Source organism: Chiloscyllium plagiosum, unplaced genomic scaffold, assembly GCF_037043375.1.
Source record: "Chiloscyllium plagiosum isolate Xiang-an unplaced genomic scaffold, Cpla_swu_hap1 HiC_scaffold_21, whole genome shotgun sequence".
In the NCBI taxonomy this organism is placed as follows: domain Eukaryota; kingdom Metazoa; phylum Chordata; class Chondrichthyes; order Orectolobiformes; family Hemiscylliidae; genus Chiloscyllium; species Chiloscyllium plagiosum.
This window is the reverse complement of record NW_028270159.1, coordinates 89,259,195-89,284,615: the sequence shown is the minus strand read 5'-3', so window position 1 is coordinate 89,284,615 and position 25,421 is coordinate 89,259,195. Positions and strand designations below refer to the sequence as shown.

The 25,421-nt window shown below is 42.4% G+C and overlaps 1 protein-coding gene across 1 annotated transcript in view; it reads left to right on the top strand.

The window, feature by feature from the left end:
- LOC148146490 (uncharacterized) overlaps positions 1 to 25,080 on the top strand; it is a 65,271-nt gene extending 40,191 nt beyond the window's left edge. The window contains exons 3-8 of the mRNA XM_087998643.1: positions 6,904 to 7,051; positions 8,494 to 8,731; positions 9,579 to 9,751; positions 9,982 to 10,144; positions 24,719 to 24,816; positions 24,903 to 25,080. Coding sequence (XP_087854769.1) covers positions 6,904 to 7,051; positions 8,494 to 8,731; positions 9,579 to 9,751; positions 9,982 to 10,144; positions 24,719 to 24,816; positions 24,903 to 25,080 — 998 coding nt within the window. The remainder of the gene's footprint in view (positions 1 to 6,903; positions 7,052 to 8,493; positions 8,732 to 9,578; positions 9,752 to 9,981; positions 10,145 to 24,718; positions 24,817 to 24,902) is intronic.
- The last annotated feature ends 341 nt before the right edge of the window (positions 25,081 to 25,421 follow it).

Below are 25,421 nucleotides of genomic sequence, written 5' to 3'. Positions count from 1 at the left end.
GGGTTAGAAGGAGGAAGGCAGGAAGATATGGAGTGGGGAAAGTGAGGGACAGGTTGAGTGAGAAATTGGGAGGGAAGGGAGAGGGTAGAGATAAACTGAGAGAGAGGGGAAGAAAGGGAACACCAGGGAGAGAGAGACAGACAGCGGGGAAAGCGACAGAGGGATGGGGACGGGGTAGAGAGAGGAGCGTGTAGCAAGTGGGACGCCGGCGATAGAGGGAACGGGGGATTAAGAGTGGGAGAGAGAACGACAGAAGCGTTGCTCTCTTTGAGAGAGGAAGTAGAGAGAGGGTGAAGTCGAGTGGGAGACGGGAGAGAGAAAGGGGAGAGACAGAGAGGGAATGGAGTCGATAAAGAGAGTGGGAGGGGAGTGCGTGGGAAGAGAAATGGAAATGGAGGAAAGTGAGAGGGAAAGAGAGTGCGGCAGAGAGGGAGGGAAAATAGTGTGGGAGGGGGAGAGAAAGTGGGGAGAGAGGGAGAATGGGGAGAGAGGGGGCGAAAAGGTAGATGGAGGCGGGAATTAGAAGGAGAGGGGTGGTGAGCGTGAAAGAGGGAGAAGCGAGATAGAGAGAAAGAGGAGGGAAAGGAAATTTCGGATAGTGATGGAGAAATGGAGAGGTGTGAGCTTGAGGGGAGTGACAGAGTTGGGGGAGAGTCAGAGTGAGGAAGGGGGAATGAGATGGAGGGGAGAGTTAGAGGCAAAGTGAGAGGGAGGTGCCTGATACAGAGAAGGTGAAAGTGGGAGAAGAAAGATAGAGGACGGGAGAGATAGATGTGGAGGAGTGGAAAGGGATGGGGTAATGGAGAGTGAGACAGGGAAGGACGCAAAGGAGACCAGGCAGTGGGGAGAGAGCGAGAGAGAAGCAAGATGTAGAGGGCGAATGAGAGGGGTGCAGAGATAGGGTTGAAAGAGAGAGAAATGGTAGGGGAGAGGGAGAGATAGATAATGAGGGTGCAGACAGAGAGAGGCAGTGTGGTGGTACAGAGAGAGAGAGAGAGAGATAGGGGAGTGAGAAACTTAGGGAAGTGGAAAGAGAATGGGGAGAGCAGGATAGCCGGAGGGGGAAGGTTCAGAGAGGATGGATAGAGAGTGTGACGGACTGAGAGATTTGAGAGAGAGAGATAGAGGGAGGGGGAGGTTTAGAGAGACAGGGTGAGGGAGATAGGGAGAGGGTGATCTGGAGAGACCAAGTGAGTGGCAAGAGAGAGAGGAGGTAATAAGAGATTTGGAGATAGAGTGTGGGATGTGGAAAAGAGAGTGAGAGGCAACGGGAGAGTGTGGTCGGGGAAAGACAGTGATAGTTTGGCGGAAAGAGAAAGATGGAGTGGATAGACAGAGACAGATGGATGGTGCTAGCGAGCTGGAGTGAGAGTCAGACCGAGGTGCGCGGGTGAGAGAGAGGCGGGGGAGAGAGTGAGGGTGGATAGATAGAGGGGGTAGAGATATGGACGGAGGGGTGAGAGAGGAAAAGGATGGGAAGGGACAAAAGAAGGAGGGGCAATGGAAGAGGGACGGGAGAAAGGAGAGAACGAGAGAGGTGGAAGAGAGCGATAGTGGACGGAAACGGAGGATAGACAGAGGAAGAGGGAGAGAGAAAGAGAGAACGATGGTAGTGGAGATGATAGCGGGGCAGGGAGATGGATGAGAGAGGGGAGGGAAGAGAGAGCTAGACAGGGAGTGGAAGATAAAGACAGAGTGAGAGAGATGGGAAAGGCAAAGAGAGGGAGAGAAATAAACAGAGGCAATGGAGAGAGAGAGGTCGGGATAGAGAGTGAGAGGTAGGAGAGAGGAGAACGGGAGGGGAGGGGAAAAACATTGGACGGGGAGCGAGAGGAAACGGATAGAGAGACCGAGGGAGGGATTAGAGAGAGGGGGTGAGGAGAGGACAGAGAGAGGGCTGGAGGGAGGATGTCAGAGTAATATACGAATGAGGCGAGTGAGAGAAATAGAGAAAGCGAGGAGGGTGAGGGAGAGAGAGAGAGCTTTGCGAGGTGATGAAAGGTGAGAGAGGGCTGAAGGGATAGATAGATGGAGAGGGGAAGCGGGGATATGTGGAGAGTCAGAGAGCTTATGGAGAGAGCGGGAGGGTGAGCGAGAGGAGGGGTGAGAGAGAGACGGAGAGAGGGCAGTGACAGAGAGGCAGGGGAGATGAAGAACGAGAGAGGTAGAGGGAGAGGTAGAGAGAGGGCAGTGAGGAGAGACAGACAGTAGGGGGAGAGAGGTGGCGAGAGAGAGTGAAGGTAGAGAGAGGGGAGAGAGGAGAGGGGAGGAAAAGCGATACAGACTGAGGCGGGAGGAAGAGGGACAGACAGAGAGGAGGAGGGTGAGAGAGGGGAAGGGAGAGAGAGGCGAAGGGAGAGAGAGGGGAAGGGACTGAGAGAGACTGAAGAGTCAGAGGTGAAGGAAGAGTGTGAGACAAGTGGGAGAGAGGACAGAGAATGATTTAGTGACAAAAGGAGGGGCGAGTGAGAAAGAGAGGGAGAGAGGGTGCGAGAGAGGCAGGGCTGTGATAGAGTGGGAGAGTGGTAACGAGAGCAACAGAGAGAGGGAAAAGGCAGGAGGAGAGAATTGCGGGTAGCGAGATATAGCGAAAGAGATGGAAATGAGAGAGAGATGGAGGGGTTTAGAGAAATGGAGGCGGGAGAGAGGGAGCAGAGAGAGTGAGGGACTGGAAAGAAAGAGATCGGGTGGGATGAGAGAGGGAAGAGAAACACAGAGAGGGAGGGGGAGAAGGAGGTGGAGCAGGGAGAGAGAGAGACAGAGAGAGTCAGGGAGCAAGAGAGGGGGAGGGGAGACATAGAGGTAGTTGTATAGAGCGTGAGTCTCCGGAGAGGTAAGGAGCGTGCGAATAAGGGGAGGAGAGAGTGCGATAGAGGCATTGATGTGTATCAGGGAGGTGGGACGGGGAGCGAGCCTGAAGGAGAAAGAGGGGATGGGAGACACCAGTAGATGTAGAGGTACAACGAGAACAAGGGGAAGGAAGAGAGAACGGGATTGAAGATAGTGAGAGTGGAAGAGTGGAACGGGAGCAATATGAGAGGAGGAAAGAGGCAAGGAGTGGAAGGAGAGAATGGAAGGGAGAGAGGGAGAGAGAGGAAGAGTGGGGCTTGAAAAAGCGGTGGGAGGAGGGGTAGGAAAGAGAGGGAGCATGCTTGTGGGCAGACATAGTGAAGGGAAGAGAGTATGTGGAAGGGGAGAGTGAGAGGGGAAGAGACACAGTGAGGGAGGTAGTTGAGAAGTAGTGACGGTGGGTGGAAAGAAGAAGAGCAGATGAGAAAGGACAGAGAGAGAGAACTGGGAAGGGAGATTAGGAGGGTGGGTGGAAGCTGTAGCACAACCTCATGGTTCTGGAACGCCATCACTCAATTCATATAAGCTATCACACGGTATGCCTTCTTAACAACCATGTCAATCTGGGTGGTAACTTTCAAGGATCTGTGTACCTGGACACCGAGATCTCTCTGCTCATCTACACTACCACGAATCTTACCATTAGCACAGTTCTTTGATTCCGGTTACTTAGACCAAAGTGAATCACCTCACACTTGTTCGCATTATCCTCTATTTTATACCTCTCAGACCAACTCTGCAACTTATCTATGCCTCTTTGTAACCTACAACTTCCTTCGTCACTATCCACAACTCCACCGACCTTAGTGTCATCTGCAAATTTACTAACCCGCCCTTCTACGCCCTCAACCAGGTCGTTTATAAAAATGACGAACAGCAGTGGTCCCAATACTAACCCTTGTGGTACACCACCAGTAACTCGACTCCAGGATGATCATTTCCCATCAACCACCACCCCCTGTCTTCTTTCAGCAAGCCAATTACTGATCCAAACTGCTCTTCCACAATCCTATTCTTCCCCATTTTGTACAATAGCCTACTTTGTGGAACCTTAACGAACGCCTTGCTGAAATCCTTATACACCAGTTTACCGGTTTACTCTGATCTACCTGTTTGGTCACCTTCTCCAAGAACTCAATAAGGTTTGTGAGGCACAGCATACCTTTCACAAAACCGTGCTTACTATCCCTCATCAAATTATTCTTTTCAAATGATTACAAATCCTATCTCTTATAACCTTTCCCAACATTTTATCAACTACTGAAGTAAGGCTCACTGTTGTATCATTATCAGGGTTGTCTCTACTCCCCTTCTGGAACGGGGGAACCACATCTGATATCCTCCAGTCTTCTGGCACTATTTCTGAAACAATGATGATTTCAAGAGCAATGCCAGAGGCACAGCAATCTCCTCGCTGTCTACAAAGAGGTTCCGAGGAAACATCCCATCCGCCCCATTTTCACACTGTGCAGGATTTCTAATACCTCGCCCTTCTGAACTTCAATCCCCCTCAGTCTAGTAGCCTGTATCTCAGTATTCTTCTCGACAACATTGTCGTTTTCTAGAGTGAATACTTTCGAAAAACATTCATTTAGTGCTTTCCCCATCTCCTTTGACTCCACGCAAAACTTCCCACCACTATCCTTGATTGGTCCTAATCTTAACCTCATCATTCATTTATTCCTTTAATACCGATAGAAAGCCTTAGGGTTTACCCTTATCCTCTCCGCCAACAACTTCTCATACCTCCACCTGGCTCTTCTGAGCGCTCTCATCAGCCTTCTTCTTCCTCTTCACCAGAGTTTCCACTTCCTTTGTAAACCACGGCTCCCGCACTCTGCAGTTTCCTCCCTGTCTGACAGTTACATACTTATCGAGGACACGCAGGAGTTTTTCCTTGAATAAGCTCCACATTTCTAATGTGCCCATCCCCTGCTGTTTCCTTCCCCATCCAATGCTTCGTAAATCTTGCCTAATCGATCGTAATTGCCTTTCCCCCAGCTGTAACTCTTGCCCAGTGGTATACACCTATTCATTTCTATCTTCGAGGAGAAAGTGAGGACTGCAGATGATGGAGATCAGAGCTGAAAATGTGTTGCTGGAAAAGCGCAGGAAAAGCCTTCTTCAGGATTCCTGAAGATTGGCTTATGCCCGAAACGTCGATTCTCCTGTTCTTTGGATGCTGCCTGACCTGCTGCGCTTTTCCAACAACACTTTTTTCAGCGCTATTCATTTCTATCACCAAAGTAAACATAACAGAATTGTGATCGGTATCACTAAAGTGATTACCTACTTCCAAGTCTAATACTTGGCGGGGCTCATTACCCAGTACCAAATCTAATGTGCGTTCGCCCCTTGTTGGCCTGTCTGCATATTGTGTCAGGAAGCCCTCCTGCACACACTGGACCAAAACTGACCCATCCATCGTACTCGTACTGTATTGTTCCCAGTCAATATTTTGAAAGTTGAAGACCACCATGACAACCATCCTGTGTCTCTCACTCCTACCGAGAATCATCTTTGCTATCATTTCCACTGCATCCTTGGAATTATTCGGAGGCCTATAGAAAACTCCCAACAGGGTGACCTCACTTTTCCTGTTTTTAACCCAAGCCCATACTACCTCAGTTGACGAGTCCCCAAACATCATTTCTGCAACCGCAATACTGTCTTTGACCAACATAGACAGCTTTCAAGACATTACTATTTATTTCCCCATGCTTCCTCGGTCCCATCTCCATGATAGATAGGATCTGGGGAGAGTCAGGAGTTGAGTTACAGACCGCAGTATTATTGTTTACTGACATGCTCTGAAGTCACTGTATTTTCGTTGCGAGCCATGTTGAGATTCTGGTGAATAGTAACTCGAGGATACTGACCATGAAAGAGTTAGCAATGGTAACATAATTACATGTCATGGGACAGTGGTGAAAGGGCGTCTTAATGGAGATGATTTTGCCTATCACCTATTTGGCGTAAATCTTATACATGGCTTCTCAATCCATTGTTGTGGTTCTGTTCGCCGAGCTGGGAATCTGTGTTCAGACGTTTCGTCCCCTGTCTCGGTGACATCCTCAGTGCTTGGGAGCCTCCTGTGAAGCGCTTCTGTGATATTTCCTCCGGCATTTATAGTGATTTGTACCTTCCACTTCCGGCTGTTAGTTCCAGCTGTCCGTTGCAGTGGTCGGTATATTGGGTCCAGGTCGATGTGCTTATTGATTGAATCTGTGGAGGAATGCCATGCCTCGAGGAATTCCCTGGCTGTTCTCTGTTTGGCTTGTCCTATAATAGTAGTTTTGTCCCAGTCAAACTCATGTTGCTTGTCATCTGAGTGTGTGACTACAAAGGATAGCAGGTCATATCATTTCGTGGCTAGTTGGTGTTCATGGATGCGGATCGTTACCTGTCTTCCTGTTTGTCCTATGTAGTGTTTTGTGCAGACCTTGCATGGGATTTTTTACACTACATTGGTTTTGTTCATGCTCGGTATCAGGTCCTTCGTCCTGGTGAGTTGTTGTCTCAGAGAGGCTGTTGGTTTGTGTGCTGTTATGAGTTCTAGTGGTCGCAGTCGTCTGTCTGTCAGTTCAGAAATATTTTTGATGTATGGTAGTGTGGCTAGTCCTTTGGATTGTGGTATGTCCTCATTCCGTTGTCTTTCCCTTAGGCATCTGTTCATGAAATTGCGGGGGTATCGGTTTTTGGCGAATACACAGTATAGGTGTACTTCTTTCTCTTTTTGCAGTTCTGGTGTAATGCAGTGTGTTGTGGGCCTTTTAAAAAGTGTCTTGATGCAACTTCTTTTGTGTGTGTTGGGGTGGTTGCTTTCGTAGTTTAGGACTCGGTCCGTGTGTGTGGCTTTCCTGCATACCTTTGTGGTGAATTCTCCGTTAGGTGTTCTCTGTACCATCACGTCTAGGAATGGGAGTTGGTGCTACATTCCCAGCTCGGCGAACAGAAGCACAACAACGAGCACCCGAGCTACAAACCTTCTCCCAAACTTCTCAATCCATGTCTGGACTTTGTCCAGATCTTCGTTCTATTGGATATGGACAGATTGTGGATTTCAAGAATCCATTATGATACAGGACATAGAGATATCATTGTTGAAAATCGCTGTTATTGTCGGAAGATCATTGATGAAGCAGCTGGACATGGTTGGGAAGAGGAGAAAATTAGGAATTCCTGAAGAGATATGCTCGAGGTGGGAGGACACATCCCCAACAACCACAAGCATCTTCCTTTTTGCCAGAAATGAATGGAAAGTAATTGTCATGATTCTCATAGTTTCTTGTTTGTCCGCAGCTCCTTGATGTTACATTCGGGCAGTTATGGCCTTGAAGCAAAGAGCTGACCTCAAATCTCGATTTTACTTCTTTTTGACTCTACTCAAACTAAGCGCTGCCAAAGTTTCTGGCGTTAGTTCAAACCAAACAACCAGAAAACCCCTCACCTTGTAATATATTCAAATGTGAGGGACAGGAGAGTTCCCATTTCCCATTTAAATAAAATATCAATTTATTGTCCTCATTCTAATAGTGAACACTGAACAAATAAGCTGTTCTGAAATCCAAGCTTCCTTTTCTTAACGTTTTACTCTCTCACGCAAATCTATACAATTTGCTGTTCCAGTGCAATTATTATGCATCCCATCTTAATCTCAAGACCACACAGTATCTGTGTTGTTTGCTGACTTCAATCTTCGTCAGTTGATCGCTCAACTTTATTTTCTTTTAACTGTTAGTATGTTTTACATGAAAAAGCACCTTCGGTAGAGACGTTTTCGAATTTCGTTGAGAGAAAGATGTTAGATGGCTAGCAACGTCTCCAGCTTGATGACCGATACTTAGCAGATCGGTGGCAGTTGTGCACTGTTCCAATTGTCAAAGTTCCCCTGTTTTTCACGCACCCAAAAAATCGGACCTTTGCATTGGACTGATGTTGTCAAAACAATGAATTCAAATTTGATTTGTTTTTTGTATCATGAAACTTATTAAACAAATTGGTTATATACGAATTGTTGTGATTCAGCAACCAAAACTCAGCTACCAATTTCACAGCCATGTGCCACATGTATCTGTCTTGTTTCACAGCCTTTCCATTTGCACTCCTAAGCATGCACCTTAAGTGTCCTTCAAAATACAAAAAACTATTTCTATTTAAAATTAGACATAAATGTTTAGGTCGTAATATTAATTGTTTAGATCACATCTGCATTTATGAGAATGGCACTTGTGATGGCACTGAGAGAAGTATGTTGCTGTGTTAGAAACGTAATGGAGAGCCTCGACTCGCGAGGCTGGAGTTGAGAGAATCATATGTGACATAATTGAAACAAAAAAAAATGATCCTGAGGAGAATTTAATCGGTGCATTTGGAAATCGTGCTTCCTTTTGAGGTAGCACCAACAAATGAAGATTCAACATTTATTTTTAAAAAATGAGATGACCCAATCTGGAGAGAAAGACTGGTAAAATAAATATCTCAGACATTTTTGGTTCTCTGCAATTCACTTTGTCAAAATGAAGTTAATGCAGAAACTTTTAAGGATTTTTAGTCAAAGGTTGATAGACTGTTGTGCGAAAATAAGCGAAGAAGCTGCTGACTAAAAACATTATGTAGTCCTTAGTTTATTTTTCTTTCCAGAGAGTTCGCAAACGACACGGAGTCCAAAAAGTCAACGTTTGAAGGGATTGAGGGCCAATTTGATAATAGCGAAGCGAAGCTTTCTCAGGCATCGAAGTTGCGAAATGAAAGGGGAGTGGCCAGTTCTCGCAGCAGATATTTAGTCAGTTTTGGCTTGGTTTCTCGCACAAGTGTGGAAGAAGTTACTGGACACAAAGAAGCAGATCCAGGCAGGTATTCTATTTCTGATTTCTATCCTGTAAGAACCTTTGTTTGATTTTATTTTTTCCATCCCGAATGTTTATGCGGATTGTGGCAAATGTTTGCACATCATTAACTGGGATGGTATGTTCGGTTTTCGGAGACGTCAAGTTACTCGGTATATTGTTTTCTGTTAAATGTGGTTCATCGATAATCCCCTCAATATATGCTGCCTTGTTTAAAAGTAAATGATTTCAACATTGGCATTTTTCCTGAAATATCACGTTCAAGCTGCTTCAAACAAACCAGCAAAGTTATGGTCTTCTTTAAAGTTTTTTGGGGTCGTCCTTGGTTCGTAACAGTTTGTGGGCTCGTTGAGGGGTTTGTTCTGTATTTTCGATTTGGAATATGGATTCTTGGACTCGACGGAAGCATATGGTAGGTATTAGGGTCGTTTTTTTTTCCGAATGTTGAACTCAGTTGGTTTAAACTACGCTTGAAACAAAAAGTTACGAAGAGTTTGCACAGAGTGGAAGAATTGATATTCGGGGTTTTACAAAAGGCGATCAAGGCCAGCCTGCTGGAATGAGCAGACACCCTGGACTTAGAGATTACTTCTTGTACGAGGATAGGAGAGGTAATTCCAGCAATTGCTCAGCATTTAAATTTGCTGGAAATGTAATCAGAATCAAAAGCAATTCGAGCGGGTGAAATTTCAATTGTCAACAAAGTCCCTTTAGTTAGAGGTAAAATACAATAACGGTACAACAGAAATGAAAGAGTTTGATGAATGATTAAAAGCAGGCGAGAGAGAAAAGGAAAGATAGTATGAAGAGAGAGAAATTGAGAGAGAGGAAAGGAAGTCAGACAGGCATTTTCAATTTCAGAAATTGGCAATTATACAGGAAATTCGACGTAAAAGGATGGAGATGAATGCAGAAGATAAGCTCAGTGAGGAAGAGAGTGAGGATGAGCAAAACCCTGACATTCAAAGGTATGGTGACAATCTGCTAAAATGCATTCATGCATCGCCTGGTTTTGATGAGACGGATGCGGATGCCTTTTGTGTTAATCTCACGTGAGTTATGTTGATCCAAACAAAATTTGTGGTTAGAGCTAATGAGGCATTTCCATGACTGTACCAGGACGGATCTGGGGTTTATGAGGAGTTGAAGAAAGCCGTCGCAATTCCATTGAAACTGGTGCAACAAGCCTACAGAAAACGCTTCTGGAATCTAAGGAGGGAAGCTCATTGAACTTCCATTGAGTTTGAAAGGATCAAATAAAGTAATTTTGTATATGGGTAAGGGCATTCAAAATAGAGCAAACCTACGACGCTCTTCGAGACAAAACCAGTTTGGAGGAATTCACTCCTTCACGTCATGAAATAGCAACAATCCATGAGGAAAAGCAGAGAATCACGACGGATAGAATAGCAGCTGAAATGGCTGATGGCTATGAATTGGGTCAGGTATCAAGTTTGGCTTCCGTAATAAATTTCAATCAGTCAGGTACTTAAATTCGGGAAAAGAGAATTTCTCACGTGGACATGGAAAGGTAGATTTCGATGAAATTCATGAGGATAATTTACCACAGGTTAAAATCAAACGGTTAAAAGGAACAGAGAAAAGAAAAGAAAAACCTCCCGTGTTTGCATTGCAATAAATTAGGGCATAGGAAATCACACTGCTGGTAGGTTAGGAAAAGCTTTGGGAAACCAACTGTAAGGAAATACGATAAGCCAATAAATTGTGTTGCACTGGTGACAGAAACTCCAGTGAAGGCTAGAAAACTGAACCAGAACGTACAAGGTGGTCGGAGTTTGTTTGAGGAGGAAATGGTTTTCTTAAATCATACGCCTGCGAATGTAAACTTTACTCCCCTATGTCAGAAGCAGGAAGTGAAGAGTTTACTATGTTCCGAGATACCTCTCAATATCTGATGCTGAAAGATGAGGTGTTATATACCTCTGAAAGTCTATTGCTGGAACAGGTCCCAGGGACAATAATTCACGGTGAAACAAGGAACACTCAATTATGTAAAGTGATGTTACAGTGTCTCGAGAATAGTGGGGAAGTCATGGTCGGACAAGCGCTGTGTTCCAGGAATGAAATTTTTTTACATTACAGTGTGGAAACAGGCCTTTCGGCCCAACAAGTCCACACCCACCCGCCGAAGCGCAACCCACACATACCCCTACATTTGCCCCTTAACTAACAATTTAGCATGGCCAATTCACCTGACCTGCACATCTTTGGACAGTGGGAGGAAACCGGAGCATCCGGAGGAAACCCACGCAGACACGAGAGAACGTGCAAACTCCTGAGGCGGGAACTGAACCCGGGTCTCAGGCGCTATGAGGCAGCAGTGCTAACCACTGTGCCACCGTGCCGCCCACAATTCTGTCAATTTTTGTCAGTTACTTTTCTTTGAAGAGTATGGGAGGTGCTTTCAACCAAAATATGACGAAGTCAAAAATTTAGATTTGGAAGTAGTATGCACAGAGCAGTTTTGTTTTACAATTTGTGATTAATCCTTTTTAGTGGAATTCAGAACAATAGTGTGCATGTTTGCCAGAGGACAGAAGTATTGGCAACGATTGATCAAGTACTTTATAAAAATGGATGAGTTTCTGTTTTGAAAATGTGATGACTATTCAAAATATATGAGAATTATGGCAGTTTTGATTAAGAATTCTCATTATGAGAATTGTTGTATGTGACTAAGGCTAGTGATCTTAGAATTAGATTTTAAAAACTGTATAGAATTTATTGGTGACCCAAAGAAAAGGTATTCAGAATATTAAATTCTATTTATATTTAAGCAATCAATTTTATACCAGTCATGGACTGAACAATGCTCTTTGAAAAATCATATATCTTAATATTCAAAAACCAGGATGGTTTCAGATTAACAGGCCAGTAATTTGTCAAATCGCCTTGCTTGTTTATTTGTAAACAGTGAAACCGATATGATTGAAATTTTATGTTCAGTTTTATTCTGAGGTTCATAAAATGTACAGTGGACTTTTTTATTCTTCCATTGCTGAAGTTAATTTCTGCATGCAGTCTACTCTTAATTATAGATTTACTTTGAATGCAAAACATAACTTTGAAATATTAAACTGTTACTTTACTATTAATGGGGGATGAAACATGTATGAGTTCCAACTCCAGGAAGACATTCAGACTGAATATCTGAGCAATATAGAACAGAGGTCCATTAGCAAAGTCTGTTAGTATAACTCAGTATTCCCTCTTAGAATGCTGTACAATTTATTAACTGAGATTTAAAATGCTGTTTCAAATTGATACAAATGAGTGAGTTTCAGTGTGCGTTTGAAGGCTTTTCTGAATTGCCCGACCAGGTAACAAAAACTACAGAATATAATTTGTCATGGATAATGATAAAGATGATTCATCAGTAGAAGTGGTTGAAACTGAATGGAAACTCAGGTAATTGAATTATTCCATAACACATGTTCTAGAATTTTTGCTCACTCAATGGTATCGAGGTCACAAAGTCACAAGTTGAAAGAGGAGAAAACTAGAAGACAGATAAGGAAGTTGACGTTTTATTAGCAGAGATTTGGTTTGATCAGACGGTTGAAACACTTCAGGAGCAGGGAAATGACTGAGCAAGTATCTATAGCTCAGATAAATTAATTCACTTACAGCAGAAATATGAACGCCGAAATTAATCATATCAAAATTCATACACAGAAAAATAATCAGAATGTATTCCTGTATCTTTAAAATTATATCTCAATGGGCAAATGGAGGCCATCACATATTCAGGCAGACGTGTAACGTGCAGAAGTTCATCAAATTCGATTGCCAGTGGTTTATGGAAAGGAGCTGTTGCGGGTGGCACGGAAGCTACCTTCAATGGTTTATTTAGGAGTGAGAACAACTGAAATTAAAACAAAAAAAGCGTTCTATTAGCCTCGAGTGCACAAGGAAGTGTTTGCATTTTGCGAGCCGTGTCGTACATGTCAGGTAATTGGAAAACCAAATTCGCACCTTACTACCTATTGCAAGAGTCTTACTTGTTTGTGTAGCACCCGTACCCAAAAGGAAAGGTGGGATTCAGTATTTGTTAACAAAAATGGATGTGTCGAATGGATTTCCAAAGGTCGTTCCATGACGCAATATCACAGCTAAATGAATAATTGATAATGACTCAAAGTTTTCACAAGGTACGGACTACCCACAGCGATACAATCACATCAGTGTCAAAACTCACATCAACAGTATTCAATTAAGTTATGGACAGCTCGCAATATAATAATTTAAATCTACCGCATACCATCCTGAGTCACAGCGAGCACTAGATTGGTGGCATCGGAAATTAAATGCCACGTTAAGTACTTAGAGTGAAGACTATCCACGTGACTGGGGTAAGAAAATTCCGATTGTGCTTTATTGCGATCAGAAATGCACTACATGAATCGATCAAATTCAGTCTATTTAAACCAGTTTTAGGCATGATGTAAGAGGTTAGTTAAAATTGATTAAGGAGAATTTGCTCAGTCAGAATTCTGACACCTCGAACCGTAATCTGTTAAATTTGGAGAGGCAAATAAATATTCCAAATTTCACCACCTCAAGAAATCAAAATTAATAATTTCATTCGTTAAGACCAAACAAAGACCATTAGACAACGACTATTTGCAAATCTTGCTGTTAAAAATATCAGTTACCTCCCAGTCTACCATACTGGTTTGATAAAAACACCGTATGAGATTTACAAAAAAAAATAAAAACGCGTTTCACAGCTAGCCAGCATTATCAATTCTCGATGTCGACTTACCTCTGTCGATTTTCCTCTATCATTTTCTCTGTGTCGATTTTCCTCTGCCGATTTTCCTCAGTCGACATTTTGGTGTTATCTATTCTTTGGCCTTCTGCCACACAAATCTCTGATGGGCAGGTAGCTTTCAAAGAGCTATTCAGTTAGCAGTTGGCTGATCTTTGCCATTCTCGCAACTGGTTAAATTGCCCGATTTTATGCCCCAAAACATCGAATAGTCTAATTGGTTTAATATCATCAAAAGATTAAAATTCAAATTCGATTGCATTTTGATATCTTGAGACATAATATAAACTGATTGTCCAAATTCGAATTCGTTGTGCACGATGGCAACGCAGCTCAAGCTATTCCTTTCACAACCAAATGTTCCCTTTTTAAATTGTTCAGCACACTCCGTGCTTTCAGTCTTTCCTTGCCAGGTTTCATGCTCTCTTAAATGTATAATATTCACGTGCGTGTTCACAAATAGCAAATTGTCCTATTATTTAAATCATAAAACCATTGCAGCATTCTGCAGTGCAGAGGCACCTGGTTGTCCTTGTTCATTTATCAGAATAAGTTGGTTTGCAGGTGCAGCAGATAATTAAGACGGCATATGGAACAGGTACACACATAATGACACAGCAAAACACAGATACAGACACACATATACAAAACCTTAATCACAGAGTCATACATAAACAATATTTTTTTAATTACAAAAATAAAAAAAAGTTTTTGATTCATAAGGGATCAAGCGTTATGGGGAAAGGCAGGAGAATGACGTTGAGGAACATAGCAACCATTATCGGACAGCAGAGCGGACTTAACGGTAAAACTGACTGCATCCTGTTCTTTTATAAGCTCATATTGTATTATGGGATCTTAAAACGTGTCCTTCGAGTCCAGAGTCAATTAAGGCTGCTGAACATTTGATTGGGGATTCAATAGTAATGTGGCATAGGTTTAAGAGCTTGATTTATATATGTCTGTTTCTAATTGTTGTCTGTAGGTCTCAAAATAGTTCGTTCCTTAGTGTGGGTTCAACACACTTTGATCATAATGGATCCCCGATTGAGATAAAGTTGTCCCTTTCTCTTTTGCACTGTGCTGACTGCAGTGCCCTCAGCCCCAGGGAATAGCAAATCCTGCGTCTTCGTAGATGTTCAAGGCTGAGCTCAACGAAACTTTGGACATTGCAACCAATAATTATTGGGCAAATAATGTTCAGACACTCATATCATCAATGAGCATTCTGAATTGGGCAACAGTCTCGCGGAGCCGAATGGCCAACTCTATGCGTTCCTTTCTCACTCAAGCCCTCAACGCCTTTGCGCAGTGAGAGGAAGATACCATTCAACCAGTCAGGAGACGACCATTCTATCGCTCAGGAGTTACACGGGAATAGAATGAGACCATTCAGCTCTTTACGTAATTACAAAGCAAGGGACGATACCATTCAAACATTCTAAACTGTGGCATAGGAGCAGCTTCCTCCTGCTTACCTCGACATGCTCCAATTTGGGGGTCGAGTAACATTATTGTATGTTTTAGAACAAAGAGAGAGAAAACGGAACCTGCCTGAGAAGGAATGGTCTACTCCACATTCGGTCGTTCTTTATTCCTCCTCATAACAAATTGGGGGAACAGAAAACTTTTCACTCAGCTTTACAACTCCTACAGGATTCCTGATGGTGATGCAATGAAATTTCCCCACTGTCTGAATCAAAGGATATCTGGCAAAATCCACTTGTTCCAAGTGGAAATGCCATTGCCAACAGAATGTTTCAGCAGAATAACTTTCAGGTGGAGAATACTATTTGGGCAATCATCTTTTTTTTATTTTCTCATGTTCTTGGGTATTGTTTGGACAAAGCTTTTTTCACATTGACGTTCTGTACAGACGTATGTCTCTGTGTGTTGGGTACAGACAGGAATGTTTGTTTCTACCCCAAGCAGATTAGTCACCACCAGGGTCAAAGAATTTCGGCTCCTCATTCGTATTCACTTTGTTACTTAAAGCCCCTCAAAACTCTGCTGAGAAGCGTTGCAGTCAGAGAGACCGGAGGATTTCATGAGCCATCTCTGGCTCAGATGGGGGGGCCTGTATTGACAGTGAACCTGGGACTGCAGCAAGGCCAATAGATGAAGCACAAGTTTCGGAGAGGGGAACCTCTGTAAAGAGAAAGGAGGGTACTCTTTTGTACCCAGGCGTATTTTTCCGAGCATTGCCCAACCTACACCAAACTGTATGTGATTGATTTGATGAGGAAATGATCTCCTCTGTTTCTCTGAACCAGGTAGAAGGAGGGGTAACGGCTGGGCATTGGAGAGATAGACAAGGGTATAGAGATGCGTATGTTGAAAAGATCGGAAGAAGTGTGGGGTCTGAAAGAGTTGAGAGTGATAGGAAGAAATGTCGGTTCTGGGTTTTAGATATATAGGAATGTTGTCGAGGTTGGAGGAGATCGGAGATATCTGGAGAGGTGTAGGGAAACGTCGAGGTTATGGAGACAGGGAGACAGGGAAGGGTGAAGGGATTGGAGGAGAAAACAATATGGTTTTCAAAAGTGTAGAACATAGTTTGGTGCCAGAACAACAGATACTATTGTCGTATTGGAATATCTTGTTTTCAGTTGCTGGCAACAAATGACAACAAGTCAATCGAAAGATAACATAACAGGAAACAGTCTGTGGCTGCAGGAAGAAGGACTGCAATAAAACTTCACACATGAGTGATATTAAGGAAAGACAATGGGAAGCAATGATTACTAATATGCCTCAAGATAACCTCCGTGACAATAACAAGGAGATGGCCACAAAGCTTAGATTAGACTACATTACAGTGTGGAAACAGGCCCTTCGGCCCAACAAGTCCACAGCGACCGGCCGAAGCGCAAACCAACAATTTACCCCTTACATAACACTACGGGCAATTTAGCATGGCCAATTCACCTGACCTGCCCATCTTTGGACTGTGGGAGGAAACCGGAGCACCCGGAGGAAACCCATGCAGACATGGGGAGAAGGTGCAAACTCCACACAGAAGCATTGTTCTGGACAACTTCAAAATAGTACAAAACATTTTTTTTTTTATCGGAAGCTATGGTTAAGTTGAGGATAGAGATCATAAATGGGTGTGCAAATGCCAGGACGTTTATGTTGGTGTTCAAAAGTGCAGAAGCAGATATTAGGTTTAAGGAAGTTTTTGACGGGTTGCTCAAATGGGCAGATCAGCAGCCGATCGAAATTTGCCATGAAAACTGTTCAATAATGCACTTTGCAAGACGGAACACGACAAACAGTTACTCAATGAATGGAAGGATGTTCGAAAGCTTTGAGTAACAAAGGGAACTTGGGGCCCTTGTCCATCGACAATTGAAATTGGCACCAAACGTTGAAACTGTGCTTCAGAAGACAAATAAAGCTTCTGTCCTTTCCTGCCATGTGTCCATCAGTGCAGAGAGCAGGGGCATTGGATCAGAGTTGCACAAATCTTCGCGTATGCCAGAGCCAGATTACAGTGTGCAGTCCCATTAGCCATGCCATAGTATGCTGTGAATTCTCCGGCGGGGGTGCACCACATATTCGCCAAGGTGTTTGCTAGACAGAATAAATTTAGCCATTAAGACAGTGTGTATAGACCTGAGGGTTTTCTTTATAGCTGAGACGGCTTTGTGTTTCCAGAGTGAGGATTATGAGTTTATGAGAGGCAACGGAGCAGTGGAATTACGTCGCAGTTTATTAAACTGATGGAAAAATAACGATGAGGATATAATCTGACGTTATGTGTTTAGGGGCTATCAAGGATTTTGTTTCGCAGCCAAAGGGTTTGGATGTCTGGAAGTGGCTGGCGGAGAGTGTAGGGGTCAGTCAAAGTGCTAAACCTCACCAATGTTAAAAAGTATGTCAATGAGCACTTAAATGTGATGGCAGAGAACGTCATGGGCCAAGCCTTGGAATGTGGGATGAGTGTCGCTAGGACAGTGCAAGATCATTTTTGCGAGTTCATTTTCTTTGCTGTTTTAGCCATGACACTATGCGTCTAGGAAACGTGTCAATTGATCTGTGGGCAGTGAGCACGACTTTCCAATTCTTTCCCTTCAGCCAAAAAGTGTTGAAACCACACACTAATTAACAGAATGTGCTTCCGAATTTGCAAGTCTCTCTGAATGGATCACGACATGGGAATCCATGCAGGAATGACAAGATATGACATTGCCAAATTGGACCGATCATGCACATCTGATGCTTCGCAGGTAAGGAACTTTTCTTAGCTTGTGATCATTCCGCATCATTTTATACTATGCATTAAGTATGGCTAGATGAGACACACATCGGTTTGTACCGGGTAATCTGTGATTGTTGGAAATGCAGCAGAGAAGCATGAGTTGGGAATCTGGTGGAGGCACGCACGACTTTGAATGGCATTGATTCGGTGAAACAAAAAAAATTTCGCGTTGGTCGAGATGTCAATAAGACGATAGCAGAAATTAAAGGGGAAGACTTACTGTTAAAACAATACCTTGCTTTACAATAAAATAAAGTAGACAAGCACACGCACAGAGGTGTGTCAGTTTCGTATCATTGTGTGACATATTACATTGAAAGCAATTATTTTGATCGCATTTGCTGTATGGCAGAAGACATAGACGAATAAAAAAAAAGTTCGCCTTATGGAACACAGTTGTTCTAGCAAATTTTGTGGAAAGAAGACTCCGTTAATGTTTTGAACACTGATTCCCTTCTTCAGAATAGATGAGACAGACCTGAAGTCATCGGTGTCGTACCACACAGAATGATTGATCTAAAGCGTTTGATGCGATGTTTCCAACCTTGCAAGCCCCCGGATTACAAACAAGCATGACTGAAATTCAGTTTCGGTTGGTGTAAATTGGTATAAAAATTAAATGGACTGATATGAATTTCGTATGAATTCTAAACGGGATTTTAAATGGGAATTTGGTTTGGAGATCACTGGAATAACATTACCTCTCAGCTCTGCTGAACTAAAGCGTCCCTGCGGCTTTATGCACCTCATGTATTGAGGTGGAGTGCGAGATTACAGAGATGGGAGAAAGCAGTATTCGGTTTCCTCCTGCGCAAATCTTCATCATCGGGTGGGTCGCTTTCGCATGGCTTCTGACAGGGACAAATCTGAATGGTTTCCACTTTCGCAATGGGTTTGGAGGTACAACTGTTTTTGTATGTTATTTACAGAAGCAGTTAATGAACTGAAAACATATTCATAATGACACCACCAAGAAGTAGAGTGGAAGTAAATGACAAGAATGTTTGGATGGCTTTAACATTTTTCAAGTGATATTTGGAAGTGTCACACAATGCAGAGAGCATGCGATTAAGTACTTAATCGTACTAAGGGAAAAAAAGGAAGTCTGAGTTTATTCTATTATTATTTAAAATGTAGGAATCAACCAAAAAACGAAAACGCAGCATAAACCCATGTCCAACCTTATACCGTGATAGTCAACGTTTTGTTTTTTGGTGAGATTGTGACAAATTGCCATTTAATTCCAGCTTAATGTTTTCTGACGAAGATTGAATGCTCATTTCATTGAATACATTGTGTCAGGATCTGTTTTATCCAGCGCTGACTGCATCAGTTGTTTGTTGTCTCTGTTGGTGGTCATGCTGCTGATAGTATCGAATACCGCATTGAACATAGCTGCTGATTAACATAACCAGGATATACAGAGATGCCAGTTAAAAAATTGATTTTCGCGAACCCGTGTCTGGGATTTTTTTTTCGCATTGATCATAAAAAAAATCAAAAATGCACATGATAAATGCAGAAAATTTAGAATGATTTAACCGCAGCGAATTGGCAGTGACATTGGTGAATTGGATTAGCCTGTGAATTAGATTGTAGATTGATGAGTCAAACGAAGAAATTTCGTCAAATGAACTTAAAATAACATTGTATTGGGACTCAGTAACCTGCTCGCATGCTCCCAAAGAAACCAGGAAATGACATAGGAAATTTCACGGACGTTACATTTGGGACAAAGATTGTGGAGACGCGATATAATTTCCAGTTTTAAAGTTTGCACTCGCAAAAGAACAAAATTTAGCAAGCCTGGAGATTTTGGAGTGTTTGGAAAATGTGTAAGACCGCTCAAAAAGCAGAACACCAGTTTCATAAATATAGGACAGCATATAGAAGCAAGAAAACCTTGCACACAATATGCATTTCCCAATCATAGCAGTCGTACTTTCATTTCTTCAATTAAGATATAGCGTTTACAAGCTCTAATGCATCTCTGGGTCGACCGTGACACATCTATTGTGCACCTATATTTCATGGTGCATGAATCGAATTGCAAAGTCTAATTTTACTTTGTTGCATATGAAAAGTGATGATTGCAAGATGAGATATTCTGTCGTTTCCCGATCTTTATTTCTGCTAATGTTACAGTCCATTGTATTGTTTTCTAACTCAGTTTCGTTGATTGTAAACATGCACTAGCGTAAACGTACAATTTATGAGGTTTGTGGAATATTTCATTTAATTCATATTCTGCAAGTCCGTCATAGGCATCCTTGACATTTCCAGCAAAATCAAAATCGAAATGTGTTAAATGTGCAGCAGCAAGCCGATGTGAATTTGTTTTTAAATGCGCTTTACAATTAAATTACAAATTTAAAATCACAGAAATAATTATAAGTATGGTAAGCTATTTTCCAATAAATGCAGAGGATACTCTTATAAGCCTGTTGAACGGTTTTCCCACAATTAATTGGACTTTGTATTACTTGTTTCCGAGCATGCGGTTTCTTTGAGGTTTACTTGATAATAATATCCAACATACACTGGGAAGAATTTTGGTACCTTTGAAAAAACAAGTTTTGATGACAGCCTCTTTACTCCTTCTGATTTCTCATCCAGATCTTATATTTCATCACAGATAAAATGATTGCAGTATTCCTTTTAAATAGTATGTTGTAATATATTTCCAATCAGCATTTCTCATTCGATGTTCCCTTTCAACTTTCTACGGGTATATTTTCAATTCGAATTTTGTGACGACTATGCTCAGGGTTAATTCCTTCTGCGTTTTTAATGCATTTCCAAGTTCTCACTTCTCGCGGACAACCACGCCATTAAATCAGATTTGGGAATTTTTGATTATTACTTGAATAAGCAGAATTCATTGACAAATTCATCTACTTAGATTTCACAAGAAGAGAGAACATGTTACAGTGAAATTTAGAGAATGCATGGATTTTATACTAATTTACAAATCTCAAGAATACATGGTGCAATTATGAACTTTGTAGCATTCCACTTAAGTCGCTGGAATGTATTACTCTTATATTTGTGGGAAATTCTTCCAATAATGTCTCACATTGTGTAACGTCACTAATAAGCTGCTGGGATCGGGTTACATTGAAAACTGAGAACCAAAAACTGTGACATTTATGCGAGGGGTCAGATTTTGAGAATTTAGCTCGAATTCCAGGGAAATATATTGGAGTGTGTCCTATTTGTCCGATTATGTTTGGGCAAATTGTTTGATGCTAGAATATGGCATTGCGTTTGCTCTTCTCATTATCCAGTTGCTATAGTTTTCATCGCACCCTCGCTGTTTTTGGCGTCCACGGTAAGTGAAGTATCGATTTCTAAACTTTACGAGCTGCCATGCTTGACATGTACTCGCCTCTCTGCTCTACTATTCCTGTGTCTGCAGAATACAGTAACCAGTTCTGGAGTTGCAGTTGCTGGACCTCCTCCACCGCCAAACCATTACCACACGACGCCTGGAGAAGGAACACCTTATATTCGGCCTTGGGACTCTGCAACAACACGGATAAATATGGACTTCAACAGCTCCCTCATTTCCCGTCCCACGCCATTATCCCAATCTCAAGCGTACAAATCGGCACCGCCCTCTGGACCAGTCCATCACTCCTCCTTCGACATATCACCTTGTGCCTCACCTTCACCAACCTATCACTTTTCCAGCTACCTTCCCAGAACTCCATTCCCTCCCAGTTATCTCTCAGCCCCGACCCACACGCCTCATTCCTAATGAAGCGCTTATGTCCAAAACATCAATTCTCCTGTTCTTCGGATGTTGGCTGACCTGCCATGCTTTCCCAGCACTACGTTCTCGACTCTGATCTCTCGCATCTGCAGTCCTGACATTACCCCTAGACCTAAGTCCACCTTGCTTACCACACTTAACAACAACTCAACCAACTGCTAATTGCAATTCTGTCAAACCCCTCCTTCTATTGTCTCAATGTTGCACAATATATCTTAATGTGCTGCGGTGAATTCCGCAATTTTACAACCCTTTTGGAACGGTAATTCATCCTCACCTTATTTTTCTGTCTGCCATCCTGCATTTTCTTTCACATGAAGAAGCACCTATTCCATGTTTACGTTATGTACTGGAGGGCTGAAAGTATTCAGTGGTTTTCTTAATGTCTTCAGAAAATATATGCAAGGAGAAATTTGCAAGCTTGTGCGTATTTATGTCCCCTTCACTCCTTGTAAGATTCTGTAAATTCCACTTTGGAAATACAACCAGTCTGACTCAAGTTTTGTATACAGACAGACTATAACTTCACAATCGGAATAACCCGTTCAACTCTGATGGGGTAACCCTGACGAGCGGGACAACGTGTCTGCAACTAATACTGCATTGATTACAGAAGCATTTCAACAGAAGTCGGCCATTATGCTCTTTAATCCGCTCCGTCATTCATCAGATATATGGCTAAACATTTGAACTCAACAGCCTAATTCTTCTTTCACCCCATACACTTTGATCCCTGTCGCCTCAGATACTGTATTTCGCATCTTTTCCGATCACATTAATTGTTTTGGTATTCATTATATCCGATGGTAATGAATTTCAGAGTCTAACTGCACTTCCGGTGGACTTAAGACTCCTCATCGTTGTCCTATACAGTGAACGCTGGATCCTCAGATTGTGATCTCCGTGTTCTCGACCTACACTCATACCATCGGCAACATCCTCCCTGTATCTACCCTGTAGAGTCCTGCTAGAAGTTTATAAATGTCTGAGAGATTCCGCATTAATTCATTTGAACTTTCGTGAAACGATCCTAATCAATCAATCTCTCTCCATACCTCAGTGCCACCATTCCTGGAATCAGACTGGGAAACGTTCATTGCACTCCTTCAACAGCTACACCATTGAGAGGAAAATATGTGCAGCATTACTAATTCTTTGCACTTACAGACCATTTCAAATATTCCATTTTGGAGAAATTAAGGTGAAGCTACCTCCAGTTGGTTTTATGAAAACGACAGAAAAGTAACCGTTCTGTGGATCATCAAGATTATACAGTTGCACCTGCTTGGATTAGAGTGGTGCTGGAAAAAGTCACTGTAGTTCAGGCAGCATTCAAGGGGCAGGAAAATCGACGTTTCGGGCAAAAGCCCTTCGTCAGGAATAGAGGCAGGGACTCTGCAGAGTAGGGATAAATGAGAGGGGTGTGTGGGTGGGGAGAAAGTAGCGTAGAATACAAGAATGGGGATGGGATGACGTTGAAAGGTCAGAGACGTGGGTGGGGGAAGTTAGCAAAATGGACAATGGGTGTTTGGGGGTGGGGATGAAGGTGCTCGATCAGAGAGGAGGGACGAGTCGATAGGTGGAAAGAAAGATAGGCATGTAGGACAGTTCATGGGGACGGTGCTGAGCTGAAAGGCATCTGCCCACAAAACCGCCTCTTTGAAAAAATGATGTCTTATTTCCTCAAGCAGTTCTCCGTTTGTGAACTTTCCACTAGACGTTAAATATTCATTGTCATGTCCTATTAATTTTATCCATTAACCCTCGTTACCAGACATGAAGTTTATAGCCACTATGAACTATGTTACCTCCTTCAGCACATTAATCAACTCAATTATATGTTGTCTCAATCTTCTAAACTCAAGAGTGTATGGGCCTAAAATGTTTCATTACTTGACAATGATGTTCGATCCATGGCTCGCGAGTTAAACAAATGAATCATCAGCAATATATCACACAGCTTCAAAATAAAGATCCAGAATTACCACATATTTTTAGTTTTACGACTATTTATATTTTTTTTTAAATCCCAAATATTTCATTTTTATCTTTTTGTCATATGCCCAGTCCTATGACAAAGGCCCTGATCTCCAGCATCTGCAGCACTCACTTACTCCTACATGACTGACAAAGGCAGACATATGCCTGTGTCTCACTGTTCTCTCCTGCCTTTTGATGTTGTAGCATTTTTGTTCCGACGTTTCATCGAGTAAGTGCCTGTAGAACAATGTTCGAACAGTCATCTTCTGTTTGAGTATGAATTCTATGAACCAGGCAAAGTCTGCAGAAGTGTAATACTGAATTTCTCAGCGTCCATTAAGCTGTTATCGTTCGATAGGTGAAAAGGAAGGCATATTAACTTTTGGTACGTGTTGCTGAAGAAAGTAAACAAAAAGCAAATATTTTTCATTGAACTATGCAAGGCATTGCTTTGTTTGCATCTGGATTGCTGTGGAGAGTTTTGGTCACCACATAACTGTAGAAATTATACAGCATCCGATTGTAGTACAACATGTGTATTTGTAAGCATGAGCATTCGTAGCGCTGCCTCGTCATCAGGAATTTGTGGAGCTGCACCTTAAGACACAGATTTGCAAGCAAAATATCGAAGTGTCATGCAGCTCAAATATATTGAACACATTTGAAATGGGTTTTCTAATTTCGGTTCATCATTATGCAAATCCCAAATCTCCTTTTAAGTCACATTCTCAAAATAACTTCAGATTTCCTGATATATGGTGTCATCTCAGCTCAGGCAATGCATGAATGGTTTGAAGGTATCGTCTGTATCCAAATCTAGAATCGGACTGGTTCTATTTCGAAAGTCGAATTTACAGAATTTTTCAAGTATTGACTGTACGTTATGCATATTGAGCAAAATAAAATACGGATTCTGCAAAAAAGATATAACGTATAACCTTAGACGTGTGCGCGTGCATGAGACACAGATCTAGTGTGTACATGTGTGTGTTTGCAAATGCTAATAGTTTGTGAGTAAATGCGTGTGTGAGCTTGTGCTTGTGTGTGTGTGCGTGAGAGAGAGAGAGAGATAGAGGGTGTGTCGTGCAGTGGGGGCATCTGTCGTGTGACATGAACCCAACCTGCTGATTGAGATCATTGTCAGCGTACCAACCTTGGCTATCAGTCTAAGCTCAGTTACTTTACACGGTTGTTTCTTTTTCCCAAAGTCTGCCTTGGAGGATGGTGATGCGAAAGTCGCCACGTGTAATGGTGGGTTCTGTATCGACACCCTGAGACGTCTTGAAGCATCTGCCCTGACAGTCTTGTAAGGTGTTGTGGTCGATATTTTCCTGAAAGCTGGGCATTTTGCTGCAAATAATGATCTTTTTAAGATTTGGCAATTGTTTACAGTCGGAAAGTGGAGGAGTGTATATTGGCGAAACGGAGCAGACAACTCATGAATGAACACCGCACAACAATCACCAAGCAAAGGTGTTCCCTCACAGTTGGGGAATACGACAGTGGTCCTGGACATTCGGTCTCAGACTTTCGGGTGATCATCCTCCAAGCCGGACATCGGGACAACTAACAACGCAAAGTGACCGAGGAGACATGATTTGGAGTTGCAGGTGTTAGATTCGGATTTACTTATTAAACTTCACACAATGCAAGGTTATGTTGCCACAGCTTTATTTGGAGCCAGTTGCATTCCAAGAAAGAACGCTGCTCCTTCATCAGATGGTTGTGGAGTGTGAGATCATAAGGCAAAGAATTTATAGGAAATCTATATAGTGCTATGCAAATGAAATAGCATATCTACAAAATGCTGGATTATTTGTTAAGTCTCTCATCTTTTAAAATGGCCATGTTGGTTGCAGTTCTTTCATATGTAAATCGTAGAATCCGGCAGGTGACTGATGACTACTTCTT